General features: G+C 40.1%; 1 protein-coding gene and 1 long non-coding RNA gene across 11 annotated transcripts; one reads left to right on the top strand and one right to left on the bottom strand.

Moving 5' to 3' along the window:
• Nucleotides 1-679: 679 nt before the first annotated feature.
• Nucleotides 680-3,064, bottom strand: LOC125230093. 2 transcript variants are annotated; one of them, XR_007177489.1, is made up of 5 exons: nt 2,996-3,064; nt 2,112-2,344; nt 1,734-1,877; nt 913-1,650; nt 680-802 (listed from the first exon to the last, which is right to left on the bottom strand). It is a non-coding gene; the product is annotated as an uncharacterized LOC125230093 (long non-coding RNA). The 2 variants fall into 2 exon arrangements; XR_007177488.1 differs by lacking the exon at nt 2,996-3,064 and having other exon boundaries at nt 2,112-2,419.
• A 355-nt stretch (nt 3,065-3,419) lies between these two features.
• LOC125230092 lies at nt 3,420-8,961 on the top strand. 9 transcript variants are annotated; one of them, XM_048135106.1, is made up of 4 exons: nt 3,420-3,764; nt 4,263-4,517; nt 4,750-7,064; nt 8,218-8,961. In XM_048135106.1, exons 1-3 carry the CDS (start codon nt 3,540-3,542, stop codon nt 5,137-5,139), a joined length of 870 nt encoding a protein of 289 aa, XP_047991063.1. In that variant the 5' UTR covers nt 3,420-3,539; the 3' UTR covers nt 5,140-7,064; nt 8,218-8,961. The 9 variants fall into 9 exon arrangements, with proteins under 9 accessions (XP_047991063.1, XP_047991064.1, XP_047991059.1 ...); XM_048135107.1 differs by having other exon boundaries at nt 3,420-3,843; XM_048135102.1 differs by having other exon boundaries at nt 3,420-4,517; nt 4,750-5,187; nt 5,593-7,064.
• Nucleotides 8,962-20,799: the final 11,838 nt, after the last annotated feature.

Raw genomic sequence — 20,799 nt, 5'->3', positions numbered from 1 at the left:
TATTGTTCACACGTCGAGGAAAAACTAAAAGAAATCAACAAAGACTTATTAAACCCTTGTGACAAATATAATCTCTTTAAATCTTTCGTTCTTGAAGCGGCCGATAAGTTCATCCCAAGGAAAAAAACACTTAATTCGAAAATCCCATCTCCCCCCTGGTGGAACGCAGACTGCACAAAAGCTGTCAAGGAGCGAGACATGGCAGAACGTAAATACAATAGATCAGGCCTAACTTCAGATTTCACCCTTTTCAAAAAATATCTGCTCAAACTAAACGCTGCCTTAACAAATCAAAAAAAGCAGGATGGAAGGGCTTCTGCGAAAGTCTAAACCCTAAAACCCCTCCATCTTTGGTATGGAGAAACATTAAGAAATTCAGAGGCTCCTTCAAATCAGACCCTACATCATCATGTGACCCTTCAACCTGGCTAGGTGAATTTGCCAACAAACTAGCTCCTCCGTTTGTGCCTGAGGAATGTTATACATATCAAGACACTCACCCAACATATCATCATTTTGACAGCCCTTTTACAACCTCAGAACTGGATATAGCTTTAAGAGGACTACGTAACAGCTCACCCGGGGAGGACGGCATCCCATACTGCTTTATCCAAAAACTAAGTCCCCCTTGCATTGAATTCCTCCTACAAATATACAACTCGTTCTTCATGTCGGGGAGGTCCCAGAGGATTGGAAGTCACAGATTGTAATCCCAATCTTGAAGCCAGGCAAGGACCCGCAGCAATCCACTTCTTATCGCCCCATAGCTCTATCTGCCACTATGGGTAAAATCTTCGAACACCTGGTGAAGAACAGATTGGAATGGTTAGTGGAAAACAAAAAAATACTAGCAAACACCCAATTCGGTTTTCGAAAAGGAAGGAGTACTATGGATAGCTTAAGTATACTAACCTCTGATATCAGATTGGCACTCTCTAAAAAACAGCAACTAGTTGGATGCTTTCTTGACATCTCCGCTGCATACGATAATGTCCAACTACCTCTGCTCAGAGCAAAATTGCGTCAGCTGAGCATCCCATCGAGAATAGTCGACATTATTTTTAAGCTATTCATGGGCAGAACGATTAAAATTCGGTTTGGGAATGCTATGTACTCTCCGCTTACTGTATGGCGAGGCCTTCCTCAAGGATCTGTCCTTAGTCCCATTCTTTATAACCTATATACCTATGATATAGAGCAATCTGTCTCCCCTTTCTGCAGCATCCTCCAGTATGCAGATGACTTGGTCATTTACTCCACAGCTCATCATACCGACGAAGCAGCTGACAGACTCAATGAGGCTCTAGCATATCTGAATGACTGGTTAGATGATCATGGTCTATCTCTTTCCCCTTCTAAAAGCTGTACAGTGACCTTCACACGTCGGCAAACTATTCCTGCCGTCAACCTTCAATATGAGGACCAAATTATTCCTAGCTGCAACTTTGTGAAGTTTCTTGGTGTATTTTTGGACTCCAAAATGTCTGGTATTCATCACCTTAACTATGTAGTTGGTAAATGCGAGAGAGGTATCAATGTTCTCCGCGCCCTTTCTGGAGTCTGGTGGGGTGCACACCCCTACTGCCAAAAGCTGCTATACAATGCACTGATTCGTAGCCAAATTGATTATGCCTCATTTATTCTCGAACCCTGCAACAAACAGGCACTCAGTAAATTGGACAGTATTCAATCCAAATGTCTGCGAATCATTATTGGAGCCATGCGTTCCTCACCCAAGAATGCTTTACAGGTTGAGTGTGTGGATCCGCCCCTCTTCATTCGAAGGCAACTTTTGTCAGACCGATACGTATTTAAGGCCTGTTCCTTATCGGATCACCCGCTCACTTCAAGATTACAGGCCCTGTCTGATGAGGCATCTGTAAATGCATATTGGACACATAAAATACCACCCAGAATTATTATTAGTTACAGAAAACTTTTGAACCTTCCCTTCCCACTAAACAAAACAAATATCAACCCCCTATTTGAAACTGATTTTAATAGCTTAATACATTCCCCTAACATAATTCTACACTTCAATATTGACAAAAATGACCCTGCTGCAGATATCACTTTTAATAAAGAATTAAATAAATGGCAAGACTTCTTACCCATTTTTACTGACGCCTCAAAATTGGGACCTGGAAGCTATGTGGGAGCCGCGGTATGGATCCCTAGGTATCGTATCCTCCTACCATATAAATGTCCACCTCAGGCTTCTGTCTTCACTGGCGAATCCATTGCTCTTATGGAAGCCTTGGCATATGCTGAATCGCACAAAATCCCCAAGGCCATAATCTTCTCAGATGCTAAAAGCTGTCTGCAGGCAGTAGTAGGCAACCACCTGAAAATGAAATTAGTCTCCCCTTATATCCTAAAAATAAAACAATTGCTCTATAAATGTCACGAAATAGGTTTACAGATTGTCCTTGCCTGGATCCCGGGACACTGTGGCATTGCTGGCAATGAGGCAGCTGATATGTGGGCTAAACAGGCCACTCTTAACGGGTTGGAAACGCATAGTACAGTACAATCTGCTGACTTAATGATGAAAGCCCGCAGTGATGCGAGGAATGACTGGCAGGAATTATGGAACTCTTCTAGATTACAAAAGGGCAAACATTATGGTAACATCCAACCAATCATTCCCTATAAGCCGTGGTTTTCTCGCTTTAAGTCTACCCACAAATGGATCACGTCTACTATTTGCCGCCTACGTTTGGGACACGTATGCACCCCGGTGTTTCTGTGCAAAATTAGGGTACGGGATAACTCCCTGTGTGAGTGCGGGCTCGATGAAGGTACCACGGACCACATATTTTTTAACTGCGTCAGGCTCAATCACTCATTATACGACGTCCTACCAGACAGTATTCCACGACCTATCAATTTCCAATCTCTTCTATCTTTTATGGACCCTCCCTTCACTAGTATACTTATAAAACATATCAAAGAAAATAACATAAAACTATAATATCTCTAAAACTGACTCTACCTTTTTTGCTTTGCCTCCATCTTGCATCTTACGTTTCGTTTCTACCGCGTACACTCATGCTTTCTTGTTGTCTATGGTATAATTATATATTGCTCTATAGTTGCTTTAAAAATAAAATATTAATAAATTTTAAATCCTTTTCTATCTTCCTTTCATGTCAATAACTTTCGAATCTATCTTCTTCCAATGCCCTTCATAATTAAGTGTTGTTTTGTCTGTGATGTCTAAATAACAATTATTCTTCCATGTCCATGTCAGGTCACCAATCCTTCCCAAAATCAAAATTCTCAGTTCACCGAACATTCTTTACGTGCGTTGTATGTTGAGAAACGTCGTCATTGGCAAAATACACCTCGGAAAAAAGACCGAGGAGTGAAAGCCAACTTAAAAAAAAAAAAAAAAAAAAAAAAAAAGTTGTTGACATATTAAACGTCAAATTCATTTACTTGCCGGATCGATATTGTTAATCGCTATTATAATATAGAAAACAAGTGTTACAATTTAGAGTTAACTTTACTGTGAGATATTTGTGTTCATAGCAAACATGTCGCTAAAAGCCGCAAAGGTTCAATTAAAGACCCGTTATTTAATGTTAACGGATTATGCTGGCACAATTGAGGTACGACCAGGCACGATCGCCGCGACCGTAGCAAGGAGGCATTTCCGAGAAGCCTACAAAACGTATGTTTCGGCATACGAGTCATTGGTGGCGAGTGATTCGGAACTTGCAGAGGAGGAAAGACTACTGTACCAGCAGCAATTTAGCGAGGTAAATCGACTCCTCATTCAATTGGATGAGGCATCAGAGGAAGAGGAGTCCGGGAGGCCCTCAACCTCAAAACATCAAGGTAAGGTCAAACTTCCGTTAGTTCAATTGCCTACATTTTCAGGCTGCCTAGCTGAATGGCTGTCATTCTATGACTTATTTATGTCCCTTGTTGATGCGGGACCGCTTTCCGACGCGGAAAAACACTATTATTTAAGGACGTCGTTAAATAGTGAGGCACTATCGATTGTTCAACATTTGCCTATGGATGGCGACAACTATACAGTTGCCCTGGACCTCCTAAAGCAAAGGTATCACAACAGCAGGCAGCTGGTAGACACCTTTATAGGACAGATCCTAAACCTGCCCAACGTGGGAGGCCCCAGTGTCAATTTAAGAACCCAGTTTTATGATCCTCTCAGAGAGGCCATCCAGGCGCTTAGGAAACTGAAGCAACCTGTCGATGAATGGTCGTATTTATTACTGCATTTAATTTTACAGAAGTTGCCCCTGCGCGTAAAGACGCTCTTTGAGGAGCGGCACGGGACAGATCCGCAAGTGCTACCGACCCTTACCCAGCTAGTGTCGCTACTAGATGAACAATGCCGGGTGCAGCAGGCGATCTCCCCTGCAGCAGTGGAACGAACTCCTGCGGCACGCCGGTCACCCACTGCTAGAGGTCGAGGCGGCGCAGCGCCGGCTCACCACCTGGCAGCCCCCCGGGTCCTGGCAGCACAACCGGAACCCAATGATCAGGTGAATCGTTCATTTGCAACTTGCTCTTATTGCTCGAGCAGTGCTCACACCCTGTACAAATGCCCCGCTTTCCTGGGACTGCCACCCTCGAAGCGCAGAACCTGGGCTAGAGATACAGGGGCCTGCTTCAAATGTCTCCGCGCTCATTATGCTAGAGAATGTATGTCGCGCAATTGGTGCGCGGCATGCCAATCATCAGTGCATAATTCGTTGTTATGCTCGGCTGTGGCAGGCATGTCGGTTGAGGAACCAGCAGCTGCAAAGGCTGTGCACCGAGTGCAAGATCAGCCACCGGCTCAGTCAGCCTCGTGGAGGCGATCACCACCGCAGCGGCGGTCACCACCTCGACCGGCCCCGCCACAGGAGAGAGGGCCGCAGCAGGCCCACTCATCACAATCATGCTCACCACTACCGTGGGGTGTGGAGGAAGCTAGGACTCCCTCCCTATCAAACCAGACACCTCTTTTGGTGGCTGCTGGTCACGTTCCACGCCTGCCGGTTGGAGCGAGGGCCCGCCAGGCGCAGGAGACCTTCCACTCCTTGCGCTTTGGCACTCGACGCAGCCCTGAGCCCCGGCAATGAAATGATCTCACTGTTGGTGAACCAGAGGCACGGTGGATGACGCCATCCATCCGTGTCAGTCCTACAGCCATTGTTCTTGTTAGATCAGGTAATGGTACTTACGTTAAGGCTAGATCTTTGCTGGATACCGGCGCGGCTTGCTCCATAGTAAAGAAATCATTTGCAGATGAAGTAGGTTTGCACCAACAGTTTAATGGTACTAATATATTTGGAATCGGTGATCAAAAGGTCAATGTCCCCGGGACAATAGCAAAGGTAGTATTCAGGCCGGTAGGAAAAATAGTTCCGATAATTAGCGTTATAGCTACAGTTATGTATACAGTTACTGGGAATATTCCATATGTAAATGCATACCTCAAGGGTCACTTAGATGCGACGCAGCTCAAGTTGGCAGACCCAAAGTTTGATGTATCTCAAGATGTAGATATCATTTTTGGACTGGATATACTCAATTATATATATACAGGCTCAAAGATTCTCACTAACATTCCAGGTGTGGAGGCCTATGGAACGTGCTTTGGCCATGTACTGATGGGTGCTTTGTGGAAGCATCCCGCTGACATCTCAACGAAGCAGCTGAGAGGGACGTCCGTAGAGGACTATGGAGTCCATGCGACACGCCTCGAGGAGGTACTTGAGAAGTTCTGGAAGGTCGAGCAGCCTCCAGAGGATCCGGTGGAGCATCCGGAGCATGTCGAATGTGAAAGGTTGTATACCTCCAATACTACACGTATGCCTGACGGCAAATACATGGTACGGCTGCCCTTATTGACAGACAGACCCGCACTCGGTGAGTCGAGGGCCATTGCCGCACGCAGGTTTTATTCATTAGAGGCGAAGCTAGCCAAGAATCCAGTCTTTGCTGAGAAATACAGGGATTTCATGCGAGAATATGAGTCATTAGGACATATGTCGAAATCAAACTATCAATTTGATTCAGAACACTTTATAATTCCACATCATGGTATTTTTAAGAGGGATTCTGATAAGCTCAGAGTGGTATTCAATGGGGCATCTCAAAGTAGCAATGGAATATCTGTAAATCAGTGTCTTCACTCAGGAAAGCCGCTCCAGAATGATATTACCAAGATATTGTTGAATTTCAGACGACATCAGTTTGTCTTCACGGCCGACATCCGCATGATGTTCAGGCAGACGTGGATACACCCCGACGATAGGCGCTATCAGCTGATCCTGTGGCGTGAGGATCCGTCGCAGGACCTACAGGTATATGAGTTAAATACTAATACCTACGGGCTACGGTCAAGCCCCTTTGTCGCAATAAGGACGCTAATACAATTAGCCAATGATTGGCAAGCTCAGCATCCAGGCTCCCCAGCTGCAGACGTCGTGCGACGGCAGGTATATGTTGATGACGTACTGGCGGGAGCAGAGTCAATTGCGGAGGCCCAGCAGCTAAAATCGGAGCTCACAGATCTCATGAGCAGTGCTGGGTATGAACTTAGAAAATGGTCGTCCAACTGTCGCGAGTTACTGCAGGACCTACCACAGGAATATTGTGAGATACCTCATCAATTCGACGCAGAAGATAAGAGCCTCATAAAGGTATTAGGCATCCAATGGAACCCGATAAACGACACAATGTCATATCAAATCAACGTACCCCTAGGGCAAGCGATAACCAAGCGAAGCGTGTTAAGTACTATCGCTCGATTATATGATCCTTGCGGATACTGTGCTCCCATCGTCTACAGATTCAAACTGTTTATGCAATCACTTTTTTCAGATGGAATGACGTGGGATGAACCCCTCACGGAGGTTCAAGAAAGTCAATGGAACGAAATGGTTCAGGATTTAAACCATTTGTCTCACTTACAGATCTCTCGATGCGTCGCGCTACCGGGATCGGTATCATATTCACTCCACGGTTTTGGAGATGCGTCTGAGATGGGCTACGGAGCGTGCGTATACCTCCGGACAGCAGACGCCGCTGGAAACGTCATGGTACGACTAATTATAGCTAAGACTAGAGTTGCGTCGACAAAGACCAAGCAAACCATTCCAAAGAATGAGCTAAACGCGGCTCATATGGTTTATAAATTGCTGAATCACGCCGCAGCGGCCTATGAAGATGAACTTGATATTGACAGCATAAATGCATGGTCCGATAGCAAGATAACGTTGTGTTGGTTAAACACTAAGCCACACCTGCTCCAAACATTTGAATGTAATAGAGTACAAGACATTCAACAGTCGAAGCGACTAATGACATGGCGCTATGTCCGGGGTGAGTTGAACCCGGCCGACGTCGCGTCGCGGGGAACCACAGCGAAAAGGCTCCTCAAGTGCAAGCTGTGGTGGTCACCAGACTGGCTACTCGAGGAGGAATCTCAGTGGCCAACGATGCCAGTCACCATGTCACCTGAGCTGCCAGGGTTCAAACAATTGGTACATGTCGTCGCTGAAGAGCAGTCATGGGAAGACTGCCTACTATCCAGAGTGAGCTCTTATAGTAAGCTCATAAATGTAACGTCATACATTTTACGGTTTTGCAAGAATATTCGTTTGCCGAAGCAGCAACGAAACTTGAACCAGACCCTGTCTATAGATGAAAATCGTGCCGCTACGAGCCACTGGATCAAGAAGGTCCAGTTGGATGCATACAAGGATGAAGCCATCTTACTGAAAAAAGGAAAATTAGTATGCAAGTCTCTCCAGAAATTAAGCGTCTTCGTAGATGAAGACCAGTTTATTCGAGTCGGCGGCCGACTCCGTAATTCAAGCCTGCGCTATGAAGCGAAGCACCCATTGCTTATTCCGAAGGATCATAGATGGACTCAGTTGTTGATGCAACATTATCACCGAATACATTGTCACGCATCGACAAGTGCGCTGATTAATATATTGAGACAGCGGTATTGGATCCCGTCAGCGAGACGTCAGGTTGCTCGCGTCATCCACAGCTGTACCCCATGCTTCAGGTTCAGCGCGACCGAGCAGGCGCCGTTCATGGCCGACCTGCCCGCCGACCGTGTCACGGCCGCGCGTCCATTTTCCGGCGTTGCAACGGATTTTGCTGGCCCTTATCTGGTTAAGGCCAGCCAACTTAGGAATGCTAAATCAGTTAAAGCTTACCTGTGTGTTTTTGTATGCCTAGGTACCAAGGCAGTGCATCTAGAGCTCGTCTCGTCGCTGAGCACCGAGGCTTTCATCGCTGCGTTCACACGGTTTGTCAGTCGACGAGGGCTGCCCTCCCTCGTCCGTAGTGATCAAGGTACGAATTTTAAAGGTGCTAGCTCATACCTCCGTGAGGTTAATCAGTTCTTACTTGACCATGAAACCGTCCTGGCGGATGAGTTTCGTCGTCAAGACGTGCGCTGGGAATTCAACCCTCCAGGCGCTGCCCACATGTCTGGATTAGTCGAAGCGGCCGTAAAGAGTAGTAAGAATCTGCTTAAACGGGAAATAGGAGATCGGATCCTAACCTTTGAATTACTGTATACGGCCTTCTGTCGGATAGAAGCGGTTCTTAATTCTCGAGCGCTGGTTCCAATGTCAGAGGATCCTTGTGACCTGGAAATTCTCAGTCCAGGTCATTTTTTGATTGGTCAGCCGTTAGTTTCATTACCTGAACCTTCGTGGAAGGACACAAATATGTCACGGTTATCACATTTCCAATTTGTACAAGCTATAACTCAGAAATTTTGGGCTAAATATTATTTTGAGTATTTGAACAATTTACAATCACGTAATAAATGGAATAGGCATGTACCTAATGTTGCAATTAATGATTTAGTCCTAATTAAAGATGACAATACGCCACCTCTACAATGGCGTAGGGGTAGAGTAATACAAATATTCAAAGGATCCGACGATGTTGTCAGATCGGTAAAATTAAAAACTCAGGAGGCGAACTCGTTCGTCCTGTTGTTAAATTATGTAAATTGCCCATGGAACTGTAATTAATCATAAGGAGTAATTCATTATAAATGTAAATTGAAATATTGCTACTAACGTATGTCTGTTTGAGTTCCACCAGGGAACCATTGTAACTAACAACCTAGTAAATAGTTTACCTTAAGTTTAATTTCACTGATGTAAAAATTGTGTGAAGATGTATCTAATGGTCACAGATCACTTCTTGCTAGATGCCACATGTAGTATTTGTATCTGAATTTTTAATTTGTTTGTTTTGTTCACTTGATCTCTAGAACGAGACAATTGAACAGCTTCAAGTCTTCAGGTCAATCTCCCCCTGGGGGCCCCAGGATGTTCATGCAATTCGAAGCGCAATGGCGTTCCGCGCGCCATCTAGCGAGGCTAGTTGTAACTACGACGTATCGAGCGACATCATTGGTCGTGATTCAGTATTGGCTAATATAGCAGTGAGTGCTGCCTCTCGCGGCGAGAGTTGGAGTTTTGAGTTGACCTGTGAGCTTGTAAGAACAAGCACGGTAAAAATGCGTTGAGAACGATTTGTATAAGTTTGCTGTTTTTGTATCGCGACGCGCGTTAAAATAGTGTCTAAGGTGTAACTCGTTGCATTAAAATAAGTGTTAGTTGAGCCCAGTGGTTTGATTCAACGCCCAGATACCATCCCCTGGCCGAGGTAGCTTCGGGGACGGCGCCGGTCCTCGCTCTGGACCTTAAAAGAGCATGGACACCCAAAGCACCAGAGGCTTGAATCAAATCAAGTAGATATACATCTGGATTCTTGTATAAGTATAAATATTGTATAATACTATAGGTACGTACGTTAAAAGCTATGGAATTATAGCGGGCATAATGAGATGAATGGCTCCAAGATTATATTATTACCTGCAACAAACAAACATAATAAGGTTAATATAAATAGTAGTGTATTTTGTAAATGAAAGCAAACAGGGTAAACATAAACTCACGCCTGTACGAGTATTACCAAGAAAGGTGCGCAGAGCACATGAAACTGCTCAAGTTAAGGAATTAGGGGATTGAAAAGGAACGATATAAATTTGTGATAAGAGTATTCCAGTAACAAATTGCTAGTCCGTCGCCCACATCAATTGAACCAATATTCCATAGTCGACTTCTGCGACACCTACGGGAGAAAAGAGGGTGGAGGTAACGCACTAGCAGGTACCTAAGTACACTGGTGTGTAAGGGTAGGTACATCAGGTACAGTCAACCAATTGAAACTCTATGCCACTCTACAACCATGTCAAAATGACAAGCAATAAGAGATTTCTTGCAATCTGATTTATAACGTCACTTAAGGTTGTCTGGTAGAGATCGCTCTTTAGCGATAAGACCGCCTGTTGTCTGCCTCTATTTATAATCATTTGTTTAGTCTCCCTGTATCTTTTGCTGAGGTGTGCCAATAAAGAGTATTCTATCTATCTATGACATAGTTCTACAGTGCTTTCATTTGGTTGACTATGCCTACTAAATTTAAGTGTATAAATTGTGTACATAAAACTACTTCACAAGATATCACAGGGAACATTAAAAAAACATTATTTTTATTTTTTCTTTTGCCTCAACTAATCCAAACAAAACTGAACTACTTATACAAATTCGAGAACCCCAGTTCGTGCAACTTGTTTTATTGCAGTTTTTCTACGTCACTCTAAATTCTCGCAGCAACTCGCGCTCCACACCTGGTCGCACATAAATAAGGAAAACGGGTAAACTTGGGGTTACATCTGAGTAGTGAGTTAGTGTTGTGCTTTATTCCTTGGTGGGAATATTTCCAGTGTGTGAAAGCATTCTTGACCAAAACATTAGGGGAAACGAAAACTCTAGACACCATGGAGTCCCAATCAAATGGCGATCTACGGGGCGAAGTGAAATATGGGAAACAAGGCGGCGTCTATTGATTAACGGAATCGGATTTGGACATAAAACCATGACGGTCTTTATGTGTCGGAGATCTAAAACCACTTCGGGTCATTGCGCTACTGCCGAAACGCCGTTTGCAGTGTGTAAACACACTAAACCGGCACTCAGCAGATTTTCTTAAAAATATACATGGATTTTTTTCACATTTCATATGCCTCTATGTTTTCATAGGTTCAGATTTGAGTTTAATTCGTCCTCCTCGAGTTGGGTTTAAGTCCTATACTTTTCTTCCTCTGTTTCGTGATTCAACACTCAAGAAACACCAATTTTATTTTGATAAATAAAATTAAAAAAAAAAACTTTTTTTTAAAAGAGCATAGTTTAGTTCCAAGGAGCATTACAAACCAAAGTGTGGTACATAACTATAATATTGCCATGGCAACACCTTCCTGGTTTGAGATTGGTGTGATGCCATTCGAGTTAGTGTAAACGATGCCCCCGGCTAAAATTGTCTAGACTAGAGACAGACCGAGTCTATCTACTTCGCATATTTGCAAGAAGAATCGATGTCAGTAAGTTCTTGGTGTGGTAAGTAGTAGTTAAGATATTATCCTTCTTCTTCAACCTAGAGTCTTCCCGGCCTAGCGCCATATTATATAGGGCAACAATTAGTAGGTAGGTACTCTCAGCTGCAAAAATGGGATGGCGAATTAATCAACGAATTAATTCATTATTTCTCCATGCACTTTTTCAGCTGATAGTACTCCTAAATCAAACATTTTGCGAGGGTTTTTAATGAAAATGAAAAAAATAAAAATGAAAATGAAATATTTATTTTTCAAGTAGGCATATTACAATGCGCATATGAACGTCAAATAAAGCTACGCCGGCTCTAACCCTACGCCTCAGCCTCAAGAAGATTTCAGTCCCCCCTCAGTTGGGAGGGGGTATCCACTATGGGACCGGCAAGAAACTCGGCGGGCAACTTCTTTTCAAAACATTACATCTTATAATTAACATGCATTAAATAACAAGATACAATTTAACATGCAAAAGTATTCATCAAAGAATATGAACAGACTAGGTACTCTATGGAAATTAATTTCAATAAATTATATTATTGCTTAATAATACGTCGTTCTTCTTCAGAGAAAACATATCAAATTGTCACAGAAGAAAAAGATAATATGAATCTCAATGTCATTAAATATGTAATTTACACAAGATAAAATATAAAATATTTGATGTGCTTTCTTATCTGAACTGTGTCCTCTATACATAATACAATTATTTTAATTGCTATTCGTTTTTTGTAGTTTCTGGTTCGGGCCATGCATGTTTGTCTGTCAAATAGTCCTCGACTCTGTAATAAGCCTTTAACATCAATGATTTTTTAAGTAGTTCTTAAGAGCTGGGAGGGGTAATCTCAAAGCAGTGTCAGGTAACTTATTATAAAAATGAATGCATTGCCCAACAAATGACTTCTGTACTTTACGGACACGAAACTTCTTTATGGCAAGCTTATTTTTGAAAATAGTACCACCGCGCGGTTATCGCGTGATTCTCGTAAACACTTCACACTTAAATGGGGCAGTCATATTATGATGGATAGCCTATGATTACGAAACATAATATGTTAGTAATTGGTAATGATGTGCCGACGGAAAGTTTCCAAAATTCTGAAATTTTCACATAGGAAAACTTCGGAAACTTTCCATACTTTGTATGGACAATTGTATGGATGGAAACTTTCCATTTCATAAATTTAAATTCCCTTTATTGTTTATGAAAGCTTCGTGATTTTTTCAAGAAATTTAAGATTTTTTTGGAAAGTTTCCGCAACTTGCACATCACTAGTTATTGGGCATTATACGAACTCTTCTATACAAACACGTCATTTTGAGTATTTTTACAAACAATTTCATACGAAATCGGCCATGGCGCGAAAATTCGCATTTAAACAGGACAACGATGTACAACTTTGAATGCTTATAAATAAACAGTAACTTTGACTACTGTTTAGTCGTGTTATTTGATGTAGCGAGATTTCGCCCTTTTACTATTCAACATTACATTCACTTAAATGTTCATGCAATTGCCGCCATGTTTCCCACGCAAAGACAAACTTAAATTAGGATAGAGAGACTGATCACCTTGTACTATCCTATTAGCTAAGAAAATACTTACCAGACGAGTCTGTAGAATCTGTCAACATATAAAAGGAGTTAGACGAAAATATGTCTGTCGCTTATTTGTTACATATCTCTGTTTTATTTTCGTCTCACGTTGAAATATTTGACCGTAGAAAAACTTTAGCCAAGAGAAGGCTCTTCATTGGAATATCGTATGGTTGATTATTTCAACCACATGAAATCGTGAAAGGTACTATAAATAATATGATAAGATTGATAATCTCCTTAGTATATGTACGTATTTGTCAGCATGGCGACCAGAGACAGCAAAATATTTCCGTTATAAAAACTAGACTCCTCTGAAAACCAATAAAATGATCTTTAGCTTATACAAATATTTCTTTTCCCTAAACCAGCACCGATTGCTAAAATTTAATAACCACTACTCCGACAAAAATAACGGTAAAACCGAAATAAGTCTTTTTAACCGACTTCAAAAAAGGAGGAGGTTCTCAATTCGACTGAATGTTTTTTTTTAACCGAGTCAATTCTATAAATATCCACAACAGTTTCGTGTCCTATCACGACAATTTTATTGTTCGAGACCGGTCGCAAAAGTATAATGGGCAATTTCAGGGAAGAGCGTCACTAAAGTGACTAATAATTCGCCTAATTCACTAAATTTAAATGTTAAGCAAAAATCTAGGGATAAAAAAATCACATATAAAAAAAATGCGTAAAGATAATTATTATGACGGTCAAATCAAAGTTGAAGGCAACCAGTCAATAAAAACTGCACGACGCCATGCGCTTGGCGAGGAACGTAATCTTCAACAGAATAACATTATGATATGAATATGAATATACTCTAATAGCTGTAGGATTCACTACAGTTCCCGAGCGTAAAATCCGTTCACCGTCTAATTGTTTCACCAATATTGGCTCTTAAATCCGATACTTTTCAATTTTGTAGACCTCTATTGAAGGATTGAATCAATTTCATAGAAGAATAAACAATATCAAACGACCAATTTAACTTTAAAACAAAGACCATGATAGTCTCAAACAATTTAAATTCTGTGAAAACTAAATTCCATTTTGAAACAGAAGTTTAATTTTCTATGAACGCAAAAGTATAATCACAAATGTCTTTTGCAATAAGAAAGCATTTTCAATTTGCTACACACACGGTAAATTAAATTAGTTACGGTTATTATAGAGTTCTTTAGACATTTGTTTAATAGCATCAATTATCTTTAAAATGGTATACTCCCAAAAATTTGCTTGCTTTAAAACGAATATAAAATAATGTTTGCCGACTGCATTGACATCATAACTGAAATGTTTTACAAATGCGAATATTATTTTGAATGCTAATAATAATCCAGAAAACCTACCTATTATGAATATTTTTTTCAACAAATATAACTTTATGCTTTGACCAAATAAAATATTTCCAAAAGATTAAGAAATCGTGCACAATTTGAAAGCATTTCTTGCTTGGCTATAAAAAATACAAAGAAGGAGATAACTCTAAAGCAAAGACGCTGCCTCTGACAGTGCAGTAATATATAGGAGTCATACCAAGCCTGGTCATAAGTAAGCCACTTCGCACCCCATATTTTCACTACAGCTCTGGTTCCCTTGTATCTGACTTAAGTAAATAATGTTACCTCATTCTTGGTGTTTATTTCTTATTTGCATTATCTCTCGGTGAGATACGTTCCTTATTATCAAAAAACCGGCCAAGAGCGTGTCGGGCCACGCTCAGTGTAGGGTTCCGTAGTTTTCCGTATTTTTCTCAAAACCTACTGAACCTATCAAGTTCAAAACAACTTTCCTAGAAAGTCCTTATAAAGTTCTACTTTTGTGATTTTTTTCATATTTTTTAAACATATGGTTCAAAAGTTAGAGGGGGGAGACGCACTTTTTTTTTCCTTTAGGAGCGATTATTTCCGAAAATATTAATATTATCAAAAAACGATCTTAGTAAACCCTTATTCATTTTTAAATACCTATCCAAAAATATATCACACGTTGGGGTTGGGATGAAAAAAAATATCAGCCCCCACTTTACATGTAAGGGGGGTACCCTAATAAAACATTTTTTTCCATTTTTTATTTTTGCACTTTATTGGCGTGATTGATATACATATTGTTACCAAATTTCAGCTTTCTAGTGCTAACGGTTACTGAGATTATCCGCGGACGGACGGACGGACAGACAGACGGCGACGGGTTCCTAGGTTGACTACGGAACCCTAAAAAGTGAACTTAAATCACACACACATGAAATATGTTCATTAGATAAAACAGTCGCTCCCACATTTGTTACAAGGTTTTGTAGAACCAGTTCACATAGGTATTTTAGCACAAAAAAGGAAATCTCACATTCTTGTATTGTAAAACCAAAGAACGGTTTTGCTTCCAATCCGCGATTTACCAATACGATTATAAATACAAATCATTTATTTAACAAATAGGACACCACATTAACATGTTATTTTACAAATTTTATATATTACCTAAAAAATTAGAAAACTATAAAAGATGGATAGTAATGTATGTACAGTTTAACCAAACCAACAAATAATACTAAAATGAAACATCTCTCTCTCTCTCTCTCTCTCTCTCTCTCTCTCTCTCTAATGTACAGTTTAACCAAACCAACAAATAATACTAAAATGAAACATCTCTCTCTCTCTCTCATCTAGACTCTAGAAATGTAATGAAATGAAACTATTACAGATTACAGACAATTGGTTATATTGTCCCACACTAGACAAAGCCTGAGATTAAAAGCCTCTAAACATCAATCGATAAAATAATACTCTATTTTAAATTACATAAACTCAGTATGTAGGTTAAACTATCAAACAATCAGCAACAACTGACATTTATGAATCCCCAAGCTTCTGTTTCTCGGCACTCCGGTCAGCCGTCGCTCGTCAGCTGTCCGCGTCGGGTTTATTTGGAATTCTCGCTTCACTCCGCTGACGGGTCATTCCTTCCGCCAATCATCCATTGACAGTGGGTTTAGGGCGTAGCGGAAAGTAGTGGATATTTTTGGATCCCTTTTCAAATGGTGTTAGTTCCTTTTGTTTTCTACCGCTAGTCACATGTCGGAGTTTGGAAGCAAACAGGGATTTATTTACGTCAAATCATTCAGTATTCCCTTTAGTGAAATCAATATCTACTAAAGAAAAAGGATATTGATTTATGATTTTGCAATCCACCTAAATGCAATATCATTCCATCGAAGGAGTCAATTTTATTTATCCCTTAAGCAAAAAGAACAACAAATCTCCGAACACGACGCAATAAATTAAAAACCACCCCACACCAGCCAGACCGCTTCTCGCAGACGCCTCGAACGATTCAACTCTTCGACTTTTTGCTTTAATGTGGGTCTCCATCGCCGCCTTTACATTGCAAGCGTGCAAGAGTGTCGAACAGATACAGAGTTGGAAGTTAATCTCTTCCAGCCAATCGCTTCTTTCATGGTTAATGGCGCGGGAGGATCCACCGGGAATGGCGATTACGATAGCTACTCACGTACATTGGCTGATATATAAAAGTGAAATGTCTGTGGTGAAACTTTGTTTATCCATCATGGCGTAATGAAAGTCGGGGATCTCGCATCAAATAGAGGCTGGATTTGGACGCAATTTATGATGGTCTTCGGTAATAGGAGATATGTAATAATGGACACGATGTTGTGTACATGATTTCTTTTTTAGATAGTTTGTTTAGAATTAATTTAGTTATTATTTGTGTTATTTCCCGCTAATGACTGTCTTGTGGCATGTCTGTGATTAAAATTTACTGAGCAATTTGTGATTATAACGCCATTCATTCAACAGTTAAAGACAAAAGTAACAGATCAGACTACACGTAAAAGTCGTTACAATTCTTCATCAAAATAACAAGAATTTAGGTCTACAAAGAAACGTATAACATTTAAACTGTTACAGACACTGTTGAGCGCAAATTGTACGAAATAATATCTAATTTGGAAAAGTATTTGAAATTAGCAATATGAGCGCATTTGACATTACCTGACTAGGTATAACCACTGTTTAGTGATTAGTGTGAAGTAAATACTACAATTATTTATAAAAAAACAATAACGAAACTCTTATCTAAAATCACACATATAATTATCACTTGTAAAGCATTACAAAACCTATGATAAATAACCTAAAAAAAAACCAAGTATCTCATCCAAGCAACTTCTTTAATTGCTTTCCCAGACCTTCGCTTTCACGTCACTTTTTGTCCATCACAAAATTGCTCACTTAAAAGTCCACGGAACCAAGATTCTCACAAAAGTTACGTAATGCTTGCAACTCTGCAGTTACGTGGAAAGGCATTTCAGCTGTTCACTAACTAGCACTCGAGGTATGTGGTGATATCTAGACAAGTCGGAGAATATATGACAACATTGTTAATACTGGTATTCCTAAAATTTCTGGCCCATTTGGAACTGGAATTTTAGGAATCACACTTGACCAAAACAGTGTTGTTTAGCAAATAATTCGTACGAACGATACTGGTTTACTTGACAACAGTATAATACTCGTAACAGTTCATTGAAATATAATTATGTAAGAGTTCTAATAAAAATAATTGTAATTGTAAAAATAGAAACATTAGAGGGTTCTCCGAACTTTGAATAAAATTACTTCCTTGTAAGTACTTCTTCAGAATCGTCAAGAACCTTATTAGTCTTCTGTTTTAAATTTTATCAAATTCATCGTCTAATAGTACAAAAATTCATCCATCAATCGAACCCAACCCATTTTCTCGGATCCAAAGTGGAAACGAAATCAAATAATCATCAAACGTATTTGAATTTCTTAGAAAAGTATAATTTGCCTTCAACAAGAAGGAAGCCTAATCTAGAGATGCCAGGAAATGAGGTTTAAGCCGATTACATATGAAAGACTGATTGAACAGAAATGATTAGAACGATAACTATTTGCTGGTAATAAACTTGGCACCGTGTGGTGACGGGTTAAGAATTTCACCACCCCCTTTCTTCCCGTTGGTGTCGTAGAAGTCGACTGTGGATATGGGTTAAATTGTGTTGTAGGCGAGAGGCTGGCAACCTGTCACTGCAATGTCACAATTTCGTTTTCCTTCAACCCCTTAATTGCCAAGAGTGGCACTGAAACTTGAGTAGTTCATGTGCTCTGCCTATCCGACTTTATGGGATTCAGGGGTGATTTTATGTATGTATGTATGTGATGAACTTTCATTATAAAAGCATATTTTAACTCGCGTAAGAATATTTTCAAGGAAAAATTGGTTACTTAGTTCGATGCATGATGTTCACACAAATTTTCAGATAGTGTTTTACTTTGTTATTACTTCTTCTGTAATGCCTGTTTTGAATTGAGGCTATAATATTATTATTACATTTTTAAAACAACGCTCAGCAATCTCTGCATGTCCTTGTTTGATAATTTTATATATGAACCATATGTTTACCATATTTTGAAACGGTAGACAGATTATCATATTCATTTTGATTTTTTTTTGGTTATAGATTGTTTGATATTTAAATAAGCTTCATATTAACCGATAATCATCCTAATTTTACAAATTTAAGAAGTCACAGTCGGACGTATATATAGCATGCTTTTATCACGTCAATGCTGCACTGATATTGCTAGAAAATTTACGATTCCTTAACAAACCTAACACAAAACTAAACCACATTTACAAGAATAATTGAGAGAAGAGAAAATCTTTTTTCCCTCCTCATCCTCGACCACATATTTTCGGTGGAATGTTTTGCGCGCAAACATTTTCTTGCCGGTCCGACCTTGATACTTATTTCGCGAATCTCTTTGCTTTGTTACATGTTCTGTCCTAAATAAATTCCGAGTGTTCCTCACAAGTCACAATATTTTGTCCCTGCAAATACGTGAAATATTCGATGCTCTCCGGCTTGCGTTTCGTCACTCTAAGAAATATCTATAGAGGAAGAGTTTAGTCAATTTAGTTTAGTCTAATTAGACTAATTATTGTCTATCCTGATGAAATAACAAGTCACAGAAACCACAGAACCATTACCCAAACAATTCCTTCTTCGTCTTATATTATTAATATCGATACAGACGTAGTTTCAGTTCATATCTCCGTTTTTGTTCTTTTTCTTTACTCCAGATCACATAGCATCGAGATTTTCTCTAACAATCGCAGAATTCCTGCATCTAGAGCGCTGCAATCTCAAATTCCAACATTTTCCTTCGCGCTCAATTGTGCCGTATCGATATAAACAACACAGAGACCGGGACCCAACTAACTTCATTGTCAAACAATACGACTGCAACAGTACCGACGCGGTGAAAAAAGACAAAACGTGAACTAGTAATAAAACACGGCCAGAGGAGTTCCCTGAGGTACACCGTTCCGACCAGAATATCTGTGACTTTAAAATCCTCTTCACCCAGTTGTTATCAGGGTTCATGTCTATACTGGTTTGATTAAACATTTATATAGTTGAAAAGCTAGAGGAATAACAATCTAGCGGTGGGCAAGTTCCCTTTACATGGATAACAAAATTCCCTCGGTTTGTGACGGTAATAACTTTGTCCAGTCGCTTTGTATTCGGGTCGATGTAGGTTGACGCTTGTGCTGCATTTGGATGCGGAAAGGCTATAAGTATCGGAAAGAAGTTGTTCATACTAGCTTTATTTTGAATGCTATATTATTAGTTGCTTGCATTTGCTATTGCTTAAATCTGCCCCTTTAGCACAACTTGCCTTGTCGCGCGCGAGTCCATATATCAAGCGCGACTTCAAGTATGGACTCGCGCGCGACAAGGCAAGTTGTGATAAAAAGGGGCTGGAACAGAAGTGTGTGCTAAAACTTTTGTGTTTAGGTACAGTTTGTATGACTTATGTGTCAGATTGAATTCCTGCAAAATGTAGGTTTAGATGAGCAGCAATATCTCTAGATTTAGATACTCGTAGCACGTAGTTCAAAAGCAACAAAATGTAATGTGCAAATATGATTTTTTTTTACAAACATGAATGTATACCATAAAATTAGTAATAAATATGTATGAATTATTGTTAACAATTATAACCTGAGTTTGGTTTACACGGGGGGCAAGAACCATACCGTTCTGCCCTAGGGATGGACAGAGGGCGCTACGAGTCCTTGTATAGATTACTTATATAATTTCGACCTCGACAGCTGTGACCTGGGTGGCCGAGCGGATAAAGAGGCATTTCCCGCGATTGGAAAATACGCTGGTTCGATTCCAGCCTCAGGCACCAGAGGACTTGGTCACTTTTTCTTTCATATGTGTAATTTATTTCGGTTTTAATTTATATACATAGTAGTGTGACTACTTTAAGACAGCACAAGTTGAAATATTTTCAATAGAATTTAATTTAACTTGTGTTCATTAGAATTATAAGAGCGAGCGTTTGACAAAAAAATATTTACTAAACCCAGTATTTATGCGTATCAAATCCTTTTCATAGCCAAATACGCGCTTACATTTATTGAAGACTCCAAAAGCTGTGAACGCATAAATTGGCAAAAAATATCGTTGAATTTTCAGTATCGCCATGTTTATCCAGGGCGAAATTAATGGCGGGGCCAACGGTGGCTGTAAAACGTTGTCTATTTTCATTTTAGGGGCCAATACGGATTTAGCGAATACTGTTATAAACACTGGCAACTTTAGGGGAAGCTTTTCGTTATAAAAGGCTTTAAAGCGGAAGTAACAGTGACTGAAGACCGGGATAAAATGGAAATTTTGGAAATAA

Source organism: Leguminivora glycinivorella, chromosome 10 (assembly GCF_023078275.1).
Source record: "Leguminivora glycinivorella isolate SPB_JAAS2020 chromosome 10, LegGlyc_1.1, whole genome shotgun sequence".
In the NCBI taxonomy this organism is placed as follows: Eukaryota; Metazoa; Arthropoda; class Insecta; order Lepidoptera; family Tortricidae; genus Leguminivora; species Leguminivora glycinivorella.
Note: the sequence above shows the minus strand (reverse complement) of the source record. Positions and strands in the feature narration are given on the sequence as shown.